The sequence below is a fragment of the Orussus abietinus genome, unplaced genomic scaffold (genome assembly GCF_000612105.2).
Source record: "Orussus abietinus isolate OABI.00-Male unplaced genomic scaffold, Oabi_2.0 scaffold269, whole genome shotgun sequence".
NCBI classification, from domain to species: domain Eukaryota; kingdom Metazoa; phylum Arthropoda; class Insecta; order Hymenoptera; family Orussidae; genus Orussus; species Orussus abietinus.
Window position 1 is genome coordinate 1,780 of NW_019394478.1, and position 23,113 is coordinate 24,892.

The following is a 23,113-nucleotide window of genomic DNA, read 5'->3' on the forward strand; positions in this document are numbered from 1 at the left end:
CCTCCCGAGAAGCCGGCACAGGCCCACCGAGTAGGTCGTCCCCACCACCAGCCATGCCAATCTCTCCCCAGGTTGCACAGCCCTACCACCAGGCAGGCCATTCCCTCCCCAGGTTGCACAGCCCTACCACCAGGCAGGCCATTCCCTCCCCAGATTGCAGCGCTCCACCACCACCCACGCCATTCCATCCCCAGCTTGCAGCGCCGCACCACCAGCCACGCCATTCCCTCCTCAGCTTCCAACGCCCCACCACAACATCGAGACCCGACCAGGGTTTGTCCCCCTCCAGTTCCAGGTACAGAGACCCGTTATAGGTACTCGACAATGTCGCACTTGATCGAGATGTTGGGACAGCTGGCGATGCTGGCCCCGTAGCCGCCCCTGGCGGAGCCCTTGTGCCGCTCGCTGAGCAGCTTCTGAAAAATCGGCAGGATCGCCAGATCCAGGAGCTCCCCGTCCGACACGGCACTGTACATCTTGGAGGTCCCTGGTCCTCCACTCCCGCCACTCCCGACCCCCCCAGCTCCATCGCCAGCTCTCGGATTGGCGCTGGCGAACTTGCTGTTGTGTATCGTAGCCACGTTCGGGGTGCTCTGGACGTACTCCATCCGGGCCTGCTGGCGCAACTTCGATTCCGCGTGCCGGCACTCCCGCGTCCGCCTGGCCGCAGCTGCAGCCCTATGCGGGCACTCCGCCACGGAATGCCCGCCCGCTGGCAGCCGTCCGTGGGCGCACTTCTCCCGAGACCGCTCCGACACCGACCGCTGGATGATGCTCGACATCGACTCCTCGTAGTACTTCTCTGAAACGACTGCGAGTTCGAAGAGAGTTCTTAGGAAGTACGCGATGACGAGGGAAGTCCGGGGTTCCCGAATCCCTAACTTCCCTCGCGAAGGGGATAGGTACTTCGAGAAGTTCTGGTGATGGCTATGGGATTGTGGGGTATCCCTGGGATGGGGATCTTCGGGCGGATTAGGCTTGGTGGGCGGATTGTTCGAGCGGTGGATAGGACTTTGGTTGAGGATGGTGGTGAAGTGGGGAAGAAGGCTTGATTAAGTAGGTGGATTCTTGAGATTTTGGGGGGTTAGGGATCTGTACGGTTAGGGGATTTCAGGGTGGTTTAGGTTTGGCTGGACCGTGCTCGTGTTTAGGCTGTTGGGTCGTGCTCTTATTTAGGGTGTTGGGTCATGCTTGCGTTTACGCTGTTGGATCATGTTCATGATTAGACCGTTGGCTCATGGAGTAGAAGCTTTAGAGTCGAATATGGTAACAAATTGGAGAGGAATGATTGATACGTGGATTAAATGGCTCAATGAAGTAAGCTCGATTGACTAAATGCTCCAAATATGGGTTAGGGACATGTTACGTAGGTATGTTGTTGTTAAGGGATTTTGTGGTAGGGATTTTAAGTTTATATATATATATAGATCTTGCAGATAGCTCGGATGCGAGTTGGATGAGGAGGATGGTTTAGGCTTATTGGGAGCATAGCATACATGTAGGGTAAAATTTGTAATCCAAGCTGGTGATTTAATGGAGAAAAATGCTTGACAGACAACATGACTTGCTAAGATACTAATCAGTTGGGGGATTTCATTAGATTGATGGCTTGACATGGCAAATGCTGCTGCATCTCTTTTCTTGAGAATCTTATAGAATTAATGGATGAGTCTCAGGTGTGAGTACTTCTTACTATCTACATCATATGGCAAGATTGTGTTCAGAAACACAATAATACATCTCACGTGCCCTTTAGAGTTGAAGTAGGTTCTATAGGGTTGGTTAGAGATGCGATCATTTATGTTATCTCATTTCTGTTTCAAATACGAACGTTTCCAGCACACTCATGGATCAGATAATAAAAGACTCTTTACTGGATAGAGAAGTAATTAGATCAGCAATCATGAGGTCATTGTGGAGGATATTTGGGATCAAATCGTAATGATAGTCAATAAAAAATGGGATTTCCTCGTTTCCCTCTAGAGTTACAAATATTATTTAAATTTTATTTTGAAAGTAGGTATAGAAACAATGTTTTTTTATTCTCATGTCAGAGACAGACCTGCACTATTTCTGCATATGAAAGATGTATCTGTAAGATGTCGGCAGGTGTCGGAATAACAAAAAGGTCTGTACAGTGAAATCTGTACACGCTAACGAGCGTCATCACACATCAGGGAACATATTAAAAACTTAAAACCCATTTATCTTTTACTTTTATTAAAGCGTTTAATGAAAATCACTCATGTTATTCGACATCTCATGCACGACGGAGGAAAATCTCTCATTAAAATTTGCTATCCCTCTTTGTAAAACTCGTACTCTCGGTTTAATTCCAAGTTGGATATGCAGAAACGCAGAGAAACTGACTTTCTCTTTGGAACATGATGTTCTCTTTGAGGTAATTTCCCCTTTATAAATGAAGTACCTGGTTTCATCCGTTCAACTGCACCGCGGATTTTTGTGAAAAATCTGGGTGATCCATTTTGTCAGAAATTCTGTGTAAATCGGAAGAAAGGACGATTTGGGTCATCCCAAGGTAGCATGTTCAAGGTATATCTCTACTGATATTGGAGCGTCGATAGCCCATCCGCGTTAATTATTAGTATAAACTTAATCTTTTATAATCGCTCGAGTCAAGGCCCACGGAAACTCGAGGTCCTTCCAAAGCGTACCGAAGGACCCGAGCCATCCTCGAAAGGGGGGCAATAAAACTTACGAGTCCGAGCATTCTCAAAGGGTCTCTTTTCGAGGGTTTTCGCCGAAGGTCCGAGATGACGTCTGGCGACCAGATTTTTTAACTTTCTAAAAATTCCGAAGCCCGCTTCTGGCGACTAGACGTCACTAGAGGGTTTTTTCCGCGAATCCGCGGCCTATGTGACCGGCCGTTTTGCGGGTGCCTTCGAGGGCGGAAACCCTTCGGGAATTTTTTCCCTGCCAATGAGAATGCTCGACTCAAGGTCCGACTTCCTCCCTCCACCGAGTTGGAGGGAGAACTATGCATTCGGATATTTTTTAAGACATTCTGTAAAAATCAGATACCAACCGAAAGTTGCCGAGTCAACTTCGAATCTCAAAAACGTTGCCGAGTCAACGCAAGTTCAAAGTTAACAGTTGCCGAGTCAACTGACTACCTGCATAAAATCACGCATCTTCCCTTGTCCCTAAAGGAAATATAGTTTATTGTGTCACTAAAATCCGGAATAATTTTATTCAAAACGCGAAACCAGCTGCTTTTAATTATTTTTTTTATTTTTACCGGCGGTTAATTCCCCCTTCAGCAAATCACTATTCGAGCCCGTCTTCCCGAGCCCGAGGATTTACGACCCTCGGGGATTGACTGACAATCGCGAGTTGGTTTAGTGTCGCAGAAATGATATCTAAATGAATAAACCAACTTGTGAATAAGGAAGTGAACTAAGGAAGATGATTATCACATGACTGACATTAAAAGTAAGTAAGAAAACGGATAGAAACTTTAAAATCTCGGCTCGGTCATCCTTCGTGACTCTCATTTGCCTCGCCAATCCCTTTATTTAGATCATTGTTCCGTGCGCGACATTCATGTACTTAAATTCATCGCGGCTTTTGAAACGTCAGACAAATTTCCAGAAAGGGACTTACTGCCTGTTTGGGCCCATCGGGCCATTTATCAATTTAGCAATTTCTTAACTCCGAAATCCGTTAGTAAATTTTAGTTTTCTACGATACGGTTATATTTCCCCGTACGTCCCATCGCGAAGGTTTAGGATTCTTTAGAATTTTCTCGGATTGACCGTCCCTATTCTTTACGGTCATACCTTCTTTAACTTTGCCGCTAATACGTGCGCGCAACATGCCCACGTGTATACAGCATGTTTTTCCATATGCACGGCAACTATTGGGTTGTTCGGAAAGTAATTTCGTTGTTTCCCAACAGAGAACTTAATTTTGATATTGAAGATGCACCACGTCCTCGAATGCCACTTAAAGCTGATGAAAACACAATAAAGACATTAATTGATGCAAACCGGCGAATAGCAACTCGTGAAATCGCTGAGAGATTAAATTTATCGAATTCGACCGTTCATGATCATTTGAAACGCCTAGGTTTAATCTCAAAGCTCGACATATGGATTTCTCGTGTTCTTCCGGAAAGAAATTTGTGTCATCGCATTGACGTCTGTGATTTGCTTCTCAAACGTCAAGAAAATGATCCATTTTTGAAGCGCATCATCCCTGGGGACGAGAAATGGGTTGTCTACGACAATGTTACACGCAAGAGGTCATGGAGTAAAAAAGATGAACCGGCTCAAAGAACTTCGAAACCCGAAATTCATCAAAAAAAGGTGATGGTATCTGTTTGGTGGAATTTCAAAGGAATCGTTTTTTTTTTGAGATTCTACCGAACAACCCAACGATCAATTCCGAAGTGTACTGTCACCAGCTGGACAGATTGAATGATTCACTTAAACGGAAGAGACCAACATTGATCAATAGAAAAGGTGTAGTGTTTCACCAAGGTAATGCGAGACCTCATACAAGTTTCTTAACTCCCCAAAAGCTTCTACAGTTTGGATGGGATATACTGACACACCCACCACATTCTCCAGATCTGGCACCTTCTGATTATTACTTGTTCCGGTCTCTACAAAATTTTTTAGACGGTAAAACCTTTACTTCAAATGAGATCAAAAATCACCTGGATCAGTTTTTTTGACAGCAAAAACCAAACATTTTATGAGCGTTGAATCATGCTCCTGCCAGAAAGATGGAAAAAGGTATTGGATCAGAATGGACAATAGATAATTCAATAAAATATTTATTCGCTATAAAAAAATCGTCTTTCATTTTCATAAAAAAAAACCGAAATTACTTTCCGAACCCAGTAGAAATTTTTCGTTTTCACCCAACCGTATTGGACAGCTATCGACCAATCACGAGGCTGACTATTCGATTATAAAACGAAATATGCTACCACCTCCTCAAAAATGTAATGCGACCGGAGGAGGAATCCTGTATTTTTTCTGTAAGCCAGTCAGTCTCCGTCTCTTACTAGAATTCAACGTCTCTCGTCAGCCTTCATCATCATCTCTGCACCTGTCATTGGTATTCACGCGTTAAGAGCTGACAAAATTCAACAAGTCATTCGTCAATTTAATGTTATAATAAATTCAAGTTTGTTTTGGTTCGCGACAAGGTTCACTTCATTCGGGTACCTTCCCTCTTCACGAGAGCAGTTGTACGAATATCCCATTTTGCACTTCTACTTGCAAAAACAATCGGGACTCATACAACTGCCCGACAAACTAGCCGGGCAGAACGGATATGGCAAAATGAAACCGAGTTAATCTTTCTCCATTCGTCAGCGTATCCGTCAGTGATATCTTGCAGGTCCAACAAAATGTTTGCTGAATCAGCGCAACACTTCTGCCGGCTCTCCTGGCGCACTCCACCATAAAGCTCGAAGCTCTACACGCGGACCATTGTAGAAAAGAGGATTATATGCTCCGGCAGAGGGTCACGTGGAAGGTTTACGAGCATTCCCTGTAGAGCAGACAAGCCAAGGGATCACCAGGAGGACCTGGAGTCGACTAGGGAGTTGGCAACGGACTCGAGGCTAGGAAGTTTTATTCGGAATCTCCATTGTTGAAGGTGCTGTCGGACAGGAATCCGGTAGAGAGGGTTCTGACTTCCATGCTCCTCCGTTTTTCTCGGACTCCCTCTCTTCAAGGTATACTGGGTGTGACAGCGGAAATCCTGCCCCAAAGTGCTCCTTGGAACTGGAAGGTGTGGTTAGAAACTTTGCGGTTTTGCGGATTGGAACGCAGAGAGCATTTTTATTGACCGATCTGTTTTTTCTTTTTTGGAAAATGATGTGACTTTTTAACCCTTTCGTTACCTTGGACGAGATATCTCGCGATCCGATACTGGCCGATCAACGCTTTTGACGAGATATCTCGCGACCCAATACTGGCCGATCAACGCTTTTGACGAGATATCTCGCGACCTGGTAGTAGCCGATCAATGCTTTTGACGAGATATCTCGCGACCCGGTAGTAGCCGATCAACGCTTTTGACGAGATATCTCGCGACCCGGTAGTAGCCGATCAACGCTTTTGACGAGATATATCGCGATCCGGTAGTAGCTGTATTTATTTCTTCCTTTTAGCTGTACGAATAGAATTAGTTATAAAATATATTCATCTAGAATGTCAAAATATTGGTGCTAGAAAGCTAGATTATCGTGAAAAGCGTTAATCCGCTACTACCGGATCGCGAGATATCTCGTCAAAAGCGTTGATNTTCCCAATATTTCCATCCTTTGAAAAAATGGCCGAAGTGTACCTGCCCCAAAGTGTTCCTTGGAACTGGAAGGTTATAAACTTTACAGTTTTTGCGGATTGAAACGCAGAGAGCATGTTTATTGACCGATTTCTCTTTTCTTTTTGGAAAACGATGTGACTTTTTAAGGGGACTCATGTTTATTGACAACGTGAAAGTACCTATTTCTCTGGAGGGATACAGGAGGGAAATAAATGCATCTAAAGACAGTTCAAACGCGTTATTAGCCATATTTTTCGGTATATATTATCATTTCGGGATAAAAGACTGATTTGAAACTTTAAAATCATTTTCTAAACAGTGTCCTTTTTCATGTATTGTCATATGATATCACAAAAGGTTTTCGTTGTGCGTAATTCATATTTTAGAAACGTGTCGAGAGTATATGTGGCTATAGAGACGACCACCGATAACTTTGTAGAGACAAAATGGGTCAAAACGTTAGTTATATATTATTATTTTTTTTCCAATTTTTCTATAATATGAAAAAATGGCCTTGTCAAATTATTGAATGCTATTGGAAATTAATAAAAATGGTCATTTCTGAGCAGATATTCATTATGATCCTTCTGCAGACAAAATACTGTCCGTTTACCTGAAAACTTGTGATCATCAAGGATGCATACAAAAATACGATTTTTTTATAATTTATTATAACTCAAATATATTTGTGTAAAATGATTATATCATTATATACGCAAACTGTTATAAAATGTGGTTTCATTTTTTTCTTACATCTATCTGAAAATTTGATAGTTTTAACAGTATCAATAGATATGAGCCCCCTTAAATAAAGTCAAAGACAGAGATAAAGGTGATCTTGATTAGTGGAAATGAATTAGGGCGTATACGGTAACAAATTGTTTAAAGTGTTTTTGGTTTCGAGATACTGTATTGATTTATTTTTCAAATGCACTTAATTATTTTCTTGCTGGCAGGGTGCAGTATTGAAAATTAGGAGAATGAATGATTAGGAGTGAGAATTAAAAATTATAAATTCAGTATAAGTTTTTGTATAACGGTCGTTAGTAATTACAGTCTCACCCGGTGTGTTTCTATTCTTTGTTCTTCATTCCCTCTATCCCTGACGTCTTTCCAGCGTTTTTTTCTCCCCTATTTACTTTCCATTCTTTCTTTTTTTAGGTCTCTGTCTTACTTCTTTATTTCACTTCCCCTCTTTGGCGCTTTTCTTTTAATTCGTCTCTTTCCAGTATTCCATCAAACTACCTTCTGCAATAATTTATATAATTCTCCAGCACATTTTTAGAATTAATGTTATAAGTCATCCTTTTTTCTCAATGGCGCCTATCTAGCTCCTGTTTATGCTCGGAAACTTTCTATGGTCCTTGCATTTTTATTTCTATCCGACCACAAATTTTATCTGGCTTTGCCTCTCGCTAAAGTTTTTCTCTCGTTCATGAAAGTGCTATTTTTCACATCTTTATCTAGTTTCCAGTTTCTATTTATTCTCTATGTACCTTCTCGTTATCTGTTTCCTCATTATTCAGTCTTAATATTGCACTTTCTTCGTTATCTTTGTTTCATTGTTTTCCATTCTACCTCTTCCTTCTCCTTAATTTTTAATTATCGTTCCATTCCTAACCGTTGCCTCTTATTGGTTCTTTCAAAATCTTTGTTTCACTTCCTTTAACCTTGTACTAACACTCTCTCTCATCTTCTGCCTCGTCGTCAGTCATTACATCAATTTCCATAATTCCATTTGTTAACACCGCTTTCCGTTCTCTCTTCTTCGTATTGGGTTGTTCGGAAAGTTATTTCGTTGTTTCCCAATAGAGGACTTAATTTTTTTTTTTTACGGCCAAATTCACACTTAAGCCGCATAAACATTATATATTTTGACAGCTGATCTGGCAAGGCTTGCTTATGAAAAAGTTTGATTGACTCTACGCAGTAGTTTTTGGTTGTTACCCTTTCAAATATGGAAAGTGAAAAGCGGCATTTTCGGCATATTTTACTTTTTTACTATCGAAAAGGTAAAAATGCTGTTCAAGCAAGAAAAATACGTGTGGCTTAGTTTTTAGTATACTATTACATATTATAAAAGAAATTAAATCGAAAAGATCGACCTGGGATACCTTCCTTGTAAGTCTTATTTCTTCATCTTCCCCTAATAGCACAAAATATTTCTCCTGTATCTACTATATAGTTAACGAATATCGTGCATTTTGTAAATATTTACCAGACATTTGAAATATTTGCAAAACGTTTACTTTAGAATATTATCCCTATAATATTTATATAATATTACCTCCACGTGGTTTAATAACATTCTTCTACCAGATATACAAAACATTTCGTTTCATTTTAATACAAGTATTTTTTTTTAAATATAACTGCCGAATGCACTATAAACGCTGGAAAATATTTAAAATCGAAATCACACGTTTTGCTCCCATAATGAAATAGCGTAACGAAAATATTACAAAAACTTCTCGTGTTTTTTGATACCAAATAAAGTGGCCGATAATAGTCGTGAAGTAAAAAATGTATTTTTATTACACGTTCGTAAATTGAAAAATATAATTTCCATATATGTTTATAAATTCTTGAAAGAAAATATATCATTGAGATTTTCAACAAATATTTCAGATAACTTCGAATGAAATTTACAAGAAATCTTGAAAAATCTGTCGCGTGAGATATTTAGCAAAGATTACAAGGAAATATTTAGAAATTATTCTATGCTACTCTGGTCCCTTCCCAGTCATCATTCTCCATAGTCGCGTTCGGTCTCCCGTTTTGCAGGTTTCTGGCGGAATTGAAATTGGAACTGACCTATCGCACTTATCCCTGGTTACAGTCGGGTCAGGTCGGACTTTGTTGGAGTGAATTGCCCCCCGCGAATTCACGTCCCTCGGCTTTATGGATCCACGTTTGTAGGAGCATTCGGACACCCGGGGACTTCTCTGAACATGCGAAGCCACTGGACAGGATGTAGCCCCGCCATATATCTAACGCATATTCCGGAAACAAAGGAGCTTTCCTCGAGATATAAGGAGATATGAAACCCACTCGGGGATTTACATCCGCCTTCCCACCGAATATAACACTAGGTTTACGGGACCCGTCAATTTGACGGAATTCAAACTTCGAAAAGNATAATAAAAATTCATTTTTTACTTCACGATTATTATCGGACACTTCATTTGGTATCAAAATCACGAGAAATTTTTCCAATATTTTCGTTCCGCTATTTCATTATGGGAGCTAAACGTGTGATTTTGATTTTAAATATTTTTCAAACGTTTATAATGTATTCGGCAGATAGTATTTAATAAAATACTTGGATCAAAATGAAACGAAATGTTTTGTATATCCGGTAGAAAAATATTATGAAACACATGGGGCTAATATTATATAAATATTACAGGGATAAAATTCCAAAGTAAACGTTTTGCAAATATTTCAAATGTCTGCTAAATATTTACAAAATGCATTACAAATACGATATTCATTAAATATATAGAAAATATAGGACAAATATTTTGTGCTACTAGGGTACAGTTTTTGATCGAAGAGATCTTTTTCAGAATTATCTCATATAAATATTGTTACTACGAATTGGGGATTTTCGGAAATCTGTTTTCATGGAATTTGACGTTTAGGTTTACTAGCCTGGTATAGAACATTTTCTTTTTAATAATCTCTTCAAGTTAAGGTCAATTGTAAAAAGATAAATATTAATGGCGTGGCCTTTGTTATTTCGTATTTTGTGTATGGAGTCAAAACAAAGGTTATGGGAGTATGCTTGTTTGAAACCGTTATTCTTGTAGAAAGATTTTTAATATATGCAAGGTTTATAACTTGAAGAGGTAGAAATTGATAATTGTATTTGAGGAACTTTGAAAATTGATGTCGATTGGAAAAGAATGTGGAAAAATGGGGAAAGTATTACGGAAGATGCGTTTTCTTGACATGGTATGAGATTTCGTTGAAGGACTTTGATTTTGCAGATTGTCTCAACCGGATCAACGTTCCTGACAATAATGGAACTCAGGCAAATCGAAGATCCGACTAATCGGACTCAGGAATAATTGAGTTTCTCTTCCAGAAGTTTCTTGCTCCGCGTAGCTAATAGTTTGAGGTAGTTTTCTTGTTTGCTAACTCAACTCTTCGACTTCCACGATTCTATTATTTGACTCCCTATCGAAGGGAGTACGTATCGAAGTACCAAAAACCTAATTCTCTAAAAGTTCTCGTAATTGGAGGGCATGGATTTAGATTTTGGAATTCATTTTGAATTAACGACGATTTTCTAATCATTTTACAGTTTACCAGGTGTATAAGCTTAAATCCGCTGTTTGCTCATAGATTGCGTTAGTGAGCATATTAAGTTACTATAGGCACGCCATATTTTTGATTTGTATGAGTTTGATATTTGTCAACATTAATCAGGGTACATCATCAGCAATTTCATACAACATACATTTGTCCTTTGGTAATCGTGTCTAGTTTTTTACCAGAAAAAGAGCATATACGGAAAGCTCTGCTTTTTTGCTTCAATTTGAAGAAATCGGTTGCCGAATCGCATCGGATGCTCGTGGAGGCCTATGGCGACAGTGCTTTAACGGAAACAACGTGCAGAGATTGGTTTCGTTGGTTCAAAGACGGCAATTTTGACCCGAGCGACAGGAAGCGTGAAAATCGGCCAAGGAAGTTTGAGGACCATCAATTGCAGGCTCTTTTGGACGAGGTCGATACCCAATCGCAAAAAATGCTTGCCGAGCAATTGGATGTTCCTCAACCAGCCATTTCCATGCGCCTACGTGCCATAGGAAAGGTTCGAAAGATCGGAAAATGGGTGCCGCATGAATTGACCGATAGGCAGATGGAGCGACGCCAAAACATGCGAAATCTTGCTCGCCAGACAAAAAAGGATGTCGTTCCTGCATCGGATTGTGACCGGCGATGAAAAGTGGATATTTTTTGAGAACCCTAAACGCAAGAAATCGTGGGTTGATCCCGACCAACCATCAAAATCGTCCGCAAGACCAAATCGCTTTGGACGGAAGGCGATGTCGTGCGTTTGGGGGGATCAGCAGGGTATCGTGTACTAAGAGCTGTTGAAACCTGGTGAAACTGTCAATGCCCACCGCTTCCACCAACAACCGATCAAATTGCCCCGTGCACTGCGTGAAAAAAGGCCGGATTATCGGCAAAGACATGACAAACTGATTTTCTTCCACGACAACGCCCCATCGCCCCCGTCAAAAATGGTCCGAACCTACTTGGAGGCCCTCAACTGGGAGGTGCTACCCCATGCCGCTTATTCCCCAGACCTGGCCCCTTCCGACTACCCCTGTTTTCGTCGATGGGCCCCGCGCTCGCTGAGCAACACTTCGATTCTTACGAAGAAATCGTGGGTTGATCCCGGCCAACCATCAAAATCGTCCGCAAGACCAAATCGCTTCGGACGGAAGACGATGCCGTGCGTTTGGTGGGATCAGCAGGGTATCGTCTGCTAAGAGCTATTGAAACTGTCAATGCCCACCGCTCCCACCATCAACCGATCAAATTATCCCGTGCTCTGCGTGAAAAAAGGCCGGATTATCGGCAGAGACTCGACAAGCTGATTTTCTTCCACAACAACGCCCCATCGCACCCGTAAAAAATGGTCCGAAACTACTTGGAAGCCCTCAACTGGGAGGTGCTACCCCATGCCGCTTATTCCCCAGACCTGGCCCCTTCCGACTACCCCTGTTTTCGTCAATGGGCCCCGCGCTCGCTGAGCAACACTTCGATTCTTATGAAGAAATCGTGGGTTGATCCCGACCAACCATCAAAATCGTCCGCAAGACCAAAACGTTTCGGACGGAAGACGATGCCGTACGTTTGGTGGGATCAGCAGGGTATCGTCTGCTAAGAGCTATTGAAACTGTCAATGCCCACCGCTCCCACCATCAACCGATCAAATTATCCCGTGCTCTGCGTGAAAAAAGGCCGGATTATCGGCAGAGACTCGACAAGCTGATTTTCTTCCACAACAACGCCCCATCGCACCCGTAAAAAATGGTCCGAAACTACTTGGAAGCCCTCAACTGGGAGGTGCTACCCCATGCCGCTTATTCCCCAGACCTGGCCCCTTCGGACTACCCCTGTTTTCGTCGATGGGCCCAGCACTCGGTGAGCAACACTTCGATTCTTACGAAGACATCCAACAATGACTTGATGTTTGCCTCGAAAGAGAAGGAATTTTTTTTGTCGTGGTATCCACAAATTGCCCGAGAAATGGGACAAATGTGTAGCTAGCGAGGGTCAGTACTTTGAACAAATTATTTTTTCGCTCTCTATGAAAAAAACATGCGTTGTTCTGACTAAAAAACAGCGGATTTAAGCTTATACACCTGGTATGATGTGTGATGTGAAATATAAATAAACATGACACGAATGATTTAGGTCCCCACAATGTGTTAACCATTCAATTTTAACGTACATTTTTTAATTAATCGTCAGGTAACAGACAACTCGTCAACTATTATTTGAACTATTCGTAGTGATCCGAATGTATAGTGTTAAATGTTCTTCTTAAGATAATTTTGTTCTTATAATGTCACCTCTATGACTGACGCGTTATTAATTTTCTCTAACAGTAAGAAAACTAATAAGATGTCTGAAACAATATCAAGAGAGATGCTTCTTACTTGAAGCTCGTCATCATATTTAATAGAATGTTTAACAGATAAGTGGAGGTTTAATAACTTCAAATTTCTTGATCCACTTATAATAGTGCATGTATAGTTAATTGCATTTTTTTCATCTACAATTTGGATTGAACACTTCCCTTGAACGTGCTACCTTTTCCAGACTACCCTAATCATGACAAAAATTCAAGGATATACAATTTAAAACAATAAAATTAAAAAATTATGGAAAATAAATTTCTAAAAATCAAATTGGAGAACTATTATATATGAAGGGTGTCCTTTTTAAGAACCCTCTCTTTAAACTCGAATTACTTTTTTATTTTTTAACCACGTCTAATGAAATTTTAAATATAGCATACTGACACCATAAAGCTTTTTTTTTCCTAGAAAGAATAATATTGATCTGACTACGTTATGAAAATGGCGTCACTTTGATAACATGATGTTACATAATTTTTTAGTTGCAATTAGAATTTTATGGGGAATCGAAATGGACTGAAACTATGACGCTAGGAACGTTCTGAACAAAGTTATGAAAAATGTCTTCTGACACGAAAACGAAAGTTGCAACCCGAAGTTTATTATGTAATACGGAAATAATAATAAATTTGATGCACGTATTCAAAATGATGCAAGAATGTTGTCAATTTTCAAGGGTAGACACCCTACAATGTCAAAGTTTAAAATTTCATTAGAATTAGTTGAAAAATGAGGAAGTTACTCAAATTTGAAGAAATCTTAAAAAGAATGCCTTGTAGAATAAAATATAGACAATTTTTTATATTTATTGATGTCTACAGTCGCAATAAGTATGGGTATTAAACAACTTTCTACAGTAGATTGATGGTAAAAGCGTAACATGTGTATATCAGACAATTTTACAATTGCCGGAAATAAGGTTTTCAAATAACACAAAATATAATTCGAGAGCTTTAAAGTAGAATGTAGAAATCATGCAATAGAAAATTCTAAATTTACGCGGAATAGAATTCGAACACTGGAATAGAAATCAAAAATCAAAAATAAAAGTTCTAAAATTATATGAAATAAAATTCGAAGACTTCCGAATGGAAATCTAAAATCATATAAACGACACTTATAAAATGAAAGGTGAAAATTTGTTATGTATAAGAAAAATCTAACATTGAGTACGTCACATCTCGACGTACTCATCTAAGTGAGCCCACTCACCAGTATCCGAGCAACTGGCGTTGACCATGGCGGGCACACTAGGAGAGCTGGCGTTGTGGGCTTCGTAGTGGTTCCGATGACGACGAGACGTAGGTGTGTCGGTGGAGCCATTGAGCATGACGTGGCTGTGTCCTCGTCCACCCCCGTGCTTTTCGCACCTGTATCCGGTGCCTCCTAGAGCCCTCCTGTGGCCACACTCCCCTATGACGTAGGCCTTGTCGAAGGTGCCCGAGGACTCGTCGTGGCCCATGGACCTGGAGACGTTCTCCGTCGATATATAGCTGATGGAGTTGGCGGGAACGCTGGGTCTCCGCTTCTCGAAGAGTTCGTGATAGGAGTGGGCCACCCCGTTGTTCTTCACGGAAGATCTCCTCCGAAGAGTCGCCTGGTGAGTGCTTACCGAGCCTGGGAAAAGTGGTTCAGGAGCTCCAACTACTTGGCCAGATTGCTGCGAGGACGAGGGCCTCGCCGAGCAAAGGGGGACATTAGTCGAGCTATTAAACGGATCGATCGGCCAGCTTTCGGAGGCCCGGGACCGGGAAATTAGATGCTGCGCTGGATCTCGGAGCAAATCCAGTGCAGCGGTGAGAAAATGCAGGACCAAGACCAACCTGAACGACACACCTACCCTAAAGACGACGAAAAGGTGTCCTTTTCGGGTCATCTCTTCGATACGACGAAGAGATGTCTAAAAGATGTCTACCATTACATTTTGCAAAATATCACTGACTAAAAGATGTCTATTGATTCCGAAAAGGTGTCTATAAGTTGTGGGGAAATTAGATGCTGCGCTGGATCTCGGAGCAAGTCCAGAGCAGCGGTAAACAAATGCAGGACCAAAACCAATCCGGACGGCACACCTACCCTAAAGACAACGAAAACGTGTCCTTTTCGAGTTATCTCTTCGATACGGCGAAGAGATGTCTAAAAGATGTCTACCATTACATTTTGCAAAATATCTCGGGCTAAAAGATGTCTATGGATTCCGAAAAGGTGTCTATAAGATGTGGAGAAATTAAATGCTGCGCTGGATCTCGAAGCAAATCCAGTGCAGCGGTGAGAAAATGCAGGACCAAGACCAACCTGGACGACACACCTACCCTAAAGACGACGAAAAGGTGTCCTTTTCGAGTTATCTCTTCGATACGGCGAAGAGATGTCTAAAAGATGTCTACCATTACATTTTGCAAAATATCTCTGACTAAAAGATGTCTATGGATTCCGAAAAGGTGTCTATAAGATGTGGGGAAATTAGATGCTGCGCTGAATCTCGGAGCAAGTCCTGAGCAGCGGTGAACAAATGCAGGACCAAAACCAACCAAGACCCCACATCTACTCTAAAGACGACGAAAAGGTGTCCTTTTCGAGTCATCTCTTCGATACGGCGAAGAGATATCTAAAAGATGTCTATCATTACATTTTGCAAAATATATCGGGCTAAAAGATGTCTATAGATTCCGGAAAGGTGTCTATAAGATGTCAGAAAGTAAGTAGAAGGACGCAGCATCGACGCTATTTCGGTTAGATGCAGTTTTGTTTATGAATATAATTTAAATATTAAAGCATTACGTTTTTGTGGAAAGATAAACTCAATTTCTGACGTGTAAGGGTCGCTGTCATTTGCTATTTTATTTTGTTTAAAAATTAACATTCACGATGACGAAGCGACCTTGCCAATTAGTTTTGACAGGACTGATCGATGGCGCTGGCGTGGCTTTCTCGCAAGTGGTGTAGACAGCGGTTCGTTCGTATATAAGACGCGTTACTAGGCTTTACCTTTGAGTGGTGATGGAATTTCTCAACACTGTTTCAAATACCCCGCAGTCCAGGTAGACATCAAGAGGAACCGTCCCTCCCCGGAAAATGGGTGGGTAGGAAGGAGGGATAATCGAAAACTACCCTCTGAAGTTAAGGAAAAAGCATCGAATAGAAGCCAACGAAAAGATGTCTAGATTTGATCATCTTTTAATCTTGAGGAATAGAGGAGCATTTGGCCTTGACTAAAAGGTGCGAAAATTCGATGCATAAGACGTCTTCTTTTGTCGGCCATATGATGTGACTAAAGGATGACTTTTCGGAAAATTCATCATCTTTTAGATATTTTTTAGTCATCGTTACGCTGCGTGGGAAAAGATTACCGTGGTTTAGGTCTTGGTCTTGCATATTTACAGGACCGAGAATGATTTTGCTCCACCTCTTTGTGAAAACTGTGATCCGTTGAAAATTTGATTTTCCCTCATTGCACTGTCCGCTTCGATTTTTTAGCCATCGTTCCGAAACATATTAGGGTAATTACCGTCTAAAATTTTCCTTAAAGGCGGATTAGAAACGGAGGTACGATATGGAAACTTGGGACTATTGAAACGATGGGTCATACACCGCGGAGTATCTTGTGCGAAAAATATAAATGTCTCTCTTTAAAAACTGGATTCACATTTCTTTTCTCTTCCTAACTATTATTAAGTGCAACCGCCACGCGAGAGTATGGTAAAGTGCTACATCGTATACGCAAAGTGCAAATCGTGATATGATGACCAAGTCAAAATGACCCAATCTCAGTTTAACCCTTTTAGTGCCGGCCGAAGTCGTTAGCACTTGTAAAACGATGATATATCGTCGACCAGCACTAAAAGGGTTAAGGGTTAAAAAAGGTGGTCCTTCTCTTTCCCGAAATTACCCTAACAACAAGACAAGACAAAACTGGATTCACATTTCTTTTCTCTACCCGACTATTATTAAGTGCAACCGCCACGCGAGAGTATGGTAAAGTGCTATATCGTATACGCATAGTGCAAATCGTGATATGAGCCGCTCAGTGCACACATTGATTAACTCCATAAAACAAAAAGTTGAGAAATGCGATGAAGTAATGTAGATTCTTTTTTAAAATTCCTATTATAATATAACTTCAAATATATAATGTAGAATACATAAATACAGTTATAGTTTTCATCTAACGGTATATAAAATTAATAAGAAAGAATAGCCAAAAAATAATCGTCAGTAATGTTACGGTTTTTATGTCACTGGTGGAGTTAATCGATTTGGCAACTGAAAAAAGTAATAAAGTGAAATTCTGTCTTTAAATTTTTAAGTTTTTTATTACATAAAGAGTTAGTTATTCAGCAAAATAAATAATGTCTTCTTCGTCAGCCCTATGTAAGGTGTTACGTAGGTACCTTCCGTACCCTAAAATAGGAAAAAATCCGTTTTTTTTATTAACCGGAGTCAGCCATGGAAATCCGAGTACAGAAACGCGAAACCCTTGCGAAAGAATTCAACGAGTTCACCGGCCAAACGGCTCCAAAAGTCACGACCGACCCGGGGCAAACAACCTGACGACTCCGCAACGCATCAGCACGACTCCGAAGTCCACCCTCACCTGCGCCCTAGGAAACCCCCACCAATTGGAATATCCTGCTAATAAAACCAGCAGTCCGATCAGAAGTCGGAGCTAGTCAGTCTTTTAGTCAATTTGTGATAAGTCCACGTCAGTCATCATCAAAACTTCGAGTGGAGCTCCTGGCCCCGGTACTCCGTTCCTAGCGAGTCAGAGACCGAGACCATAGGACTCCCTGCCAAGGACCACTATCCTGCGAGCTGCAGTAGCGCCATCCGGTACTCCAGCGATCCAGCCACCGAGTCCGGACTAGACGGCGGCACTGCGACTTCCGTTGGACGGGAGGCTTCTAGGAGACCTCCAACCCTAGGGCACGCCACGGGACGAAGGTGTTCACGCACTGTCATCCGACCGGGTCGATCAAAAGAGACTGTCACCGATTACGGCCGCTGAACAAGCCAGGTAGAGGATTCTTCGCAAGCTCGATTCATCCTCATTTTCATTCTAGTTTACTTATTAACCCTTCATCTCCGACCAAAACCGAATACTAACCATTATCGCGATTTCCATGCCTTGCTCCGGTTAACCGGATAGATTAAGAACCCATCGATTTACTTTTAACAGCTGAGCTCGAATCTCAGCATCGCGAGATAGAGTCACGCGCAGACCACCATTAAAATATCAAGAATTCCCGCGTCAGCACTCCGGCGTCCAGTAACCTGCCGCCGCTAAAGCGCGCTATCGCGACACCCGAACCTCCGCGACGCGGAAGTATACCAATCCAGAGAAATTAGGTCACGGCACCTCGTGCGCTCCTCACAGCTGACTGTAGTTCAAACCTCGCGTACGAATAAATACAACCCTTATCGCCACATAGCCTTTCGTTCGCACCCCCTTTTTATTCCTCACTCTCCTAGATCCCACCAGAGGAATTGATCTAGCCGCTCGGATCAATCTCCTCACAAACTCAAAATAACCGTTACGCGCAAGATTTGGGTAATCTCCATCCGAATTACCCCGGCCTCGCATCCGCTCGGCCGCCCCGTAACAAAGGATTCGTCATTTCGATTTGTTGTCAAGTTTTTATAGTAATCATGTTTAACGGGAGGAATGAATTTCAGATGACAGACAATCAGATGAATCCGAGAAACACGATAAACGTCTTCTTGCACCAGACTTTCTGCTGATAAATCATATCGAGGAATCATCACTGCTTTCCACATCCACATTGTTATTAATTTCACTCATCTTGATTATAACGGTATAATATTTAATTCTTTAAAAACAATCAGGGAGTAATGTTGAAAAGAGCAAAAAATATGTAGTCCGTGTAATATTGGTGAAGTATACGATAACATTCAGCGTGAGAGATCACTGTTATACCAACTACCTTCTGCATTGCGCTTCTTTCTATCCGTTTGCTGATGCGATTTTATTACTCATATTGTTGAAAGGGGGAAAGCATCTTCGGCTGTTTAAAAAAAAAGCGTCGATGTACGGCCGCAACAGATAATCCAATAATACTATACTGCCAGGTATTCGTCTACGATTTACATTAGAGTATGGAGTTAATCAAAATGGCTTCTGAAGTAAATTACTTATTATTCAATGCCCAACAAAATTTTGCCGTTTAATGGTGTTAATCTCTATTAATCAGGAAACATATTATAAATATAAAAAGTTATGACTATACCAAGTGCTTTGACACCTAAATTTAAGATTTTTCAAAAAGTGGAGTTAGTCGATGTGTGCACTGAGCGGCTCATATGATGACCGAGTCGAAATGACCCAATCTCAGTTTACCCCTTTTAGTGCCGGCCGAAGTCGTTAGCACTTGTAAAACGATGATATATCGTCGACCAGCACTAAAAGGGTTAAGGGTTAAAAAAGGTGGTCCATCTCTTACCCGAAATAACCCTAACAACAAGACTAAATAATGCCGTTAACAAAATCTCACCTGTATGCCGATGTTTCGGTACGAACTGCAAGGGCGGAGGTAAGATAGCTTGTTCGAGGTAGCTTTGCTCCTGTAGTTCCCCGAAGGAGACATTTTTCGCAGTCGCAGGGGGCGGCGTGGGTAGCCTGGATCTATGTTCGTCCCTACACTTAGAGGTCCTGGTGTCTCTGGGAATCTCGGTCTCTTCGAGAACGATAGAGTCCGTTTCCTCGACGGCTTCGGGAACGAAGTCGACGTTGGTCTCACCTCTGGTCCTGATCTCAGGGCTTCGCAGGATCAGAGGTTCGGACTCCTTCGAGTCCCTGGAGTCGGCAAGTCGACCTCTGCGTCTTAGGGCACTGTCGGGGTGCTTCAGGGCTGGTGGAAGGGTCGTTGCATTGCCGACCAAGGTAGCACCAGGAGCCACCAACGGGATTCGTTCGCTGTCGATCGCGATCGCTGGCAACTTCGAGAAGGACGTCTTCTTCCTGAAAAAATCAACACTCGACTATTTCAGATTGATGGGTGGCGATGCACCGCGTGGTGAATGGATAGAACGAGTCGTCGGTGAAGGAATCCATCTGGAGTGATGGGGATCTGGGTCAGACTTGGAGCTGGATCATTGTTTTCCATTGTGGACGGTGAGCTCTATTACATGGAGCTATACTGAATCATTGACAGGTTGCGGTGTCTCTATGAATCTTCATCCAGATGGAGTGGAACTTGGATGATGGGATTTGTCGTCTGCTCCGGGTGTTGGGTCATCATCAGGGTGTAAAGGGGTGGAACTTCACGGAATGATTCAGATTCCACGTATGGACTGATGGACAGGCGTTGCAAGCATGGAATGTTGTCACCTGTTGTGCGCGATCAACTAATCGCGCTTAGAATCGTAATCAGGGTGAAGGATCCCATTTCCTGTGAAAGGAAACCCAAGCCTGACTGAATCTTAACTAATGATCTTGGCAAGATCATTTTCCATTACTACTTTAATTCACTACAACTTCTCGTTACAAGTAATGAATTATTCGAAAAAGAAACTGATCGAATCATAGGTGGGACCCGAACGAGCGACAATTGAGATTTTTAGACTACTTCATATTCAATTATCATACAAATTTTAAAGAAATTATCATCACCGTGAATTATCATCATCACGAAACAACATGTACATTTGAAACCATCCAAATTATGTTACAAAGTGTCTTAGTCGTTCCATGTGCACTGATTAGTTGAATATTGAGGTCAAAGGCAAGTGAAGGATGTGGATTAAATTCGGTTTCTTTGTATCTGGATGAGAATTCGCATTAGTAATCATTATGTGTGTGTTGAGTAGGCGTGATTGAAGGAAAAGAGAAAACCAGGAGATGTCGGGACTCACTATTTTCTGGATTTGGATGCTAATCCACTTTAATATTCATCTCGTGTACGAACTAGGTGTGAATTGAAGACAAAGGGAAGTGATGGAGATGAATAAGACTTGCTGTTTTCTTAATTTGGATGATGATCCTTGCCACTATTCAACTCGTGTGAATTAAAGACAAAGGGAAGTGACGAATATGAAGAAAACTCGCTGTTTCCCAGATAACCTATGAAGTGGAATATACGTTAATTAATCGTCTAAATTAGGTCTGTAGGTATAGCAAATGTATATCGTCTATCATTTACCTAAAAAAAATATCTAAAGGATATATATAAATATCTATGTCTATTGTAGACGAAAATTATGTATCCACTATTGATCTATAAATATCTACTCATTTCTTGACGCATACAAAATTTATAATAGCTCTAGTAGACATCTGCCAAAGGTTAATCAACATCGTTGAAAATACGATTAGAGAAATAAAAAGATACGTCATGTAACCTAATATTTTTCATACATACTTAATGTATATATTTAAATTTCAACTTGATAAAACTATTAAATTCGTCCATACTCTGATTTTTTATTTACTTCCTCTTTGGTTGGGGACCATACATCATAATTTTTTAACACTGTGTAAATAATGATGTATTATCAGGCACCGTATGAAGTATAGTGGACGTACAAATTAGAACATAAGTATAGAAAACTTACATTATCTATGGTATACATACTAAAAATATCCCGTGAATATATATGTAAATCTTTTTCACGCCTATATTTTCAGTACATATATCATAGAAGTCTAGATAACCAATATAAAAATCAAAACTATTCGAAAACGTTAAATTGATAGTTTATATTCAGCNTTTCTGGATCTGGATGGGAATGCATGTCAATGTTGATCTCGTGTATGAACTAGATGTGAAGGGAAGACAAAGGAAAGTGAGCAATATGAAGGAAGTTTGTTGTTTTCTGGGTCTGGATGGGAATGCATGTCAATGTTGATCTCGTATATGAACTAGATGTGAAGTGAAGACAAAGGAAAGTGAGTAATATGAAGGAAGTTTGCTGTTTTCTGGATCTGGATGGGAATGCACGTCAATGTTGATCAGGTGTATGAACTAGATATGAAGTGAAGACATAGGAAAGTGAGCAATATGGAGGAAGCTTGCTGTTTTCTGGATCTGGATGAGAATTCGCGTTAGGGGGTGTCGCCACCCACCACGCCTGATCCCGGCGTTGCCCGCGGGATCCGCCATCGCAATCCCCGTCGAGAGGCCTGATTGGAATAACCGGGACCTGGGCGCTAAATAATCGACGGGGTTGGTTAAGCTCGGGGTGCTTTCGAGGTAGCTCTTGCTCTCGGTATGGCGTGAGTTTCTACCGGGTACGTTTTTACGGGCTTTCGTACTTCGCGGCGTGCTGCTCGGTCGCGGTTACGTTGACGTAGTCGCCTTCGGGTTGCGAGGCCGTCGTCGAGTTCAGGCTGCACATGGACACGGAAATGTCCGTGGTTTCTGTGGTCAGCGACGGTCCTGGAACAGAATAGTTTCGACATATTGGAGAGAGTTTACCCTCCGTGGCCGCGGCTACGACCCCTACGGGATCACTCGGCTAGTCAGGCATTTGGGTGCAGTCGGTGATTCCGAGCACTTGTCAACTCTGACGGCTCAAGCAACACAGCTTCGCGGTCGTCCAAAGTGGAACCGCGAGGGGTTTATTCGAGTCAATTTATCTTACGTTCATTGACGACCTATCATTTATTGACTATGCGTCTAGCTTTGAGTAAATGTGATTTGCCAATCGCATTAGATGCTTGGTTTTGATGTTAGGTGTATCAAACTCTGACGGCTCAAGCAACACAGCTTCGCGGTCGTCCAAAGTGGAACCGCGAGAGGTATATTCGAGCCAATTTATCTTACGTTCATTGATGACCTATCATTTATTGATTATGCGTCTAGCTTTGAGTAAATGTGATTTGCCAATCGCATTAGATGCTTGGTTTTGATGTTAGGCGTGTCAACTCTGACGGCTCAAGCAACACAGCTTCGCGGTCGTCCAAAGTGGAACCGCGAGAGGTATATTCGAGCCAATTTATCTTACGTTCATGGATGACCTATCATTTATTGATTATGCGTCTAGCTTTGAGAAAATGTGATTTGCCAATCGCATTAGATGCTTGGGTTTGACGTTAGGCGTATCAACTCTGACGGCTCAAGCAACACAGCTTCGCGGTCGTCCAAAGTGGAACCGCGAGGGGTTTATTCGAGCCAATTTATCTTACGTTC

At 41.6% G+C, this 23,113-nt stretch overlaps 1 protein-coding gene across 1 annotated transcript in view; it reads right to left on the reverse strand.

The window, feature by feature from the left end:
• Positions 1-308: 308 nt before the first annotated feature.
• Positions 309-23,113, reverse strand: part of LOC105695190 (gamma-aminobutyric acid type B receptor subunit 2) — a gene marked incomplete at its 5' end in the record, with an annotated part of 103,689 nt that continues 80,884 nt past the window's right edge. The window contains 4 exons of the mRNA XM_023432490.1: positions 309-802; positions 14,181-14,585; positions 19,478-19,944; positions 22,237-22,360. Of these exons, the coding sequence (XP_023288258.1) occupies positions 309-802; positions 14,181-14,585; positions 19,478-19,944; positions 22,237-22,360 (1,490 nt within the window). The remainder of the gene's footprint in view (positions 803-14,180; positions 14,586-19,477; positions 19,945-22,236; positions 22,361-23,113) is intronic.